Raw genomic sequence first — 661 nt, 5'->3', positions numbered from 1 at the left:
CTCACCAGTGTGAACACGCCTATGTTTAGTCAGCTCACTATTTTGTGAAAAACTCTTGTTGCATATACTACAAGAATAAGGTTTCTCACCAGTGTGAACACGACTGTGTTCAGTCAGATGACTTTTTTGCGAAAAACTCTTGTTGCACAAATTGCAAGAATAAGGTTTCTCACCAGTGTGAACACGACTGTGTTCAGTCAGTTGACTTTTAAAGGAAAAACTCTTGTTGCATATTCTACAAGAATGAGGTTTATCACCAGTGTGAATACACCTGTGTTCAATTAGATAACTGTTTTGCGAAAAACTCTTGTTGCATTTACTACAAGAATAAGGCTTCTCACCAATATGAGCAAGACCCTGTTCTGTTAAATGATTCTGTTGTGAAAAACTCATATTACATAAACAACAAGAATAAGGTTTCTCAACAGTGTGAACACAACTCTTCTTATTCAGATGACTTTTGCATGAAAAAAACTCTTATTATATACTAGAATAAGGTTTTTCACCAGCGTGAACACGATTGTGTTTAGTTAGATTACTTTTTTGTGAAAAACTCCTATTACATAACTACAAGAGTAAGGTTTCTCAGCAGTATGAACATAACCGTGCGTAGTCAGATTACTTCTATGGGGAAAAGTCTTATAACATATATGACAGGAAA

At 35.1% G+C, this 661-nt stretch overlaps 1 protein-coding gene across 1 annotated transcript; it reads right to left on the bottom strand.

Annotated features, from left to right (window-relative positions):
• Nucleotides 1-38: 38 nt before the first annotated feature.
• Nucleotides 39-375, bottom strand: LOC107441587 (zinc finger protein OZF-like; the record flags this gene model as incomplete). The annotated part of the gene is made up of 1 exon (XM_043057987.2): nt 39-375. A coding segment is annotated over one exon (337 nt), but the record flags the coding sequence as incomplete, so codon positions are not given.
• Nucleotides 376-661: the final 286 nt, after the last annotated feature.

Source organism: Parasteatoda tepidariorum, unplaced genomic scaffold (assembly GCF_043381705.1).
Source record: "Parasteatoda tepidariorum isolate YZ-2023 unplaced genomic scaffold, CAS_Ptep_4.0 HiC_scaffold_16217, whole genome shotgun sequence".
Classification (NCBI taxonomy): Eukaryota; Metazoa; Arthropoda; class Arachnida; order Araneae; family Theridiidae; genus Parasteatoda; species Parasteatoda tepidariorum.
The sequence above is the reverse complement of the archived record's forward strand: the minus strand, read 5'-3'. Positions and strand labels throughout refer to the sequence as shown.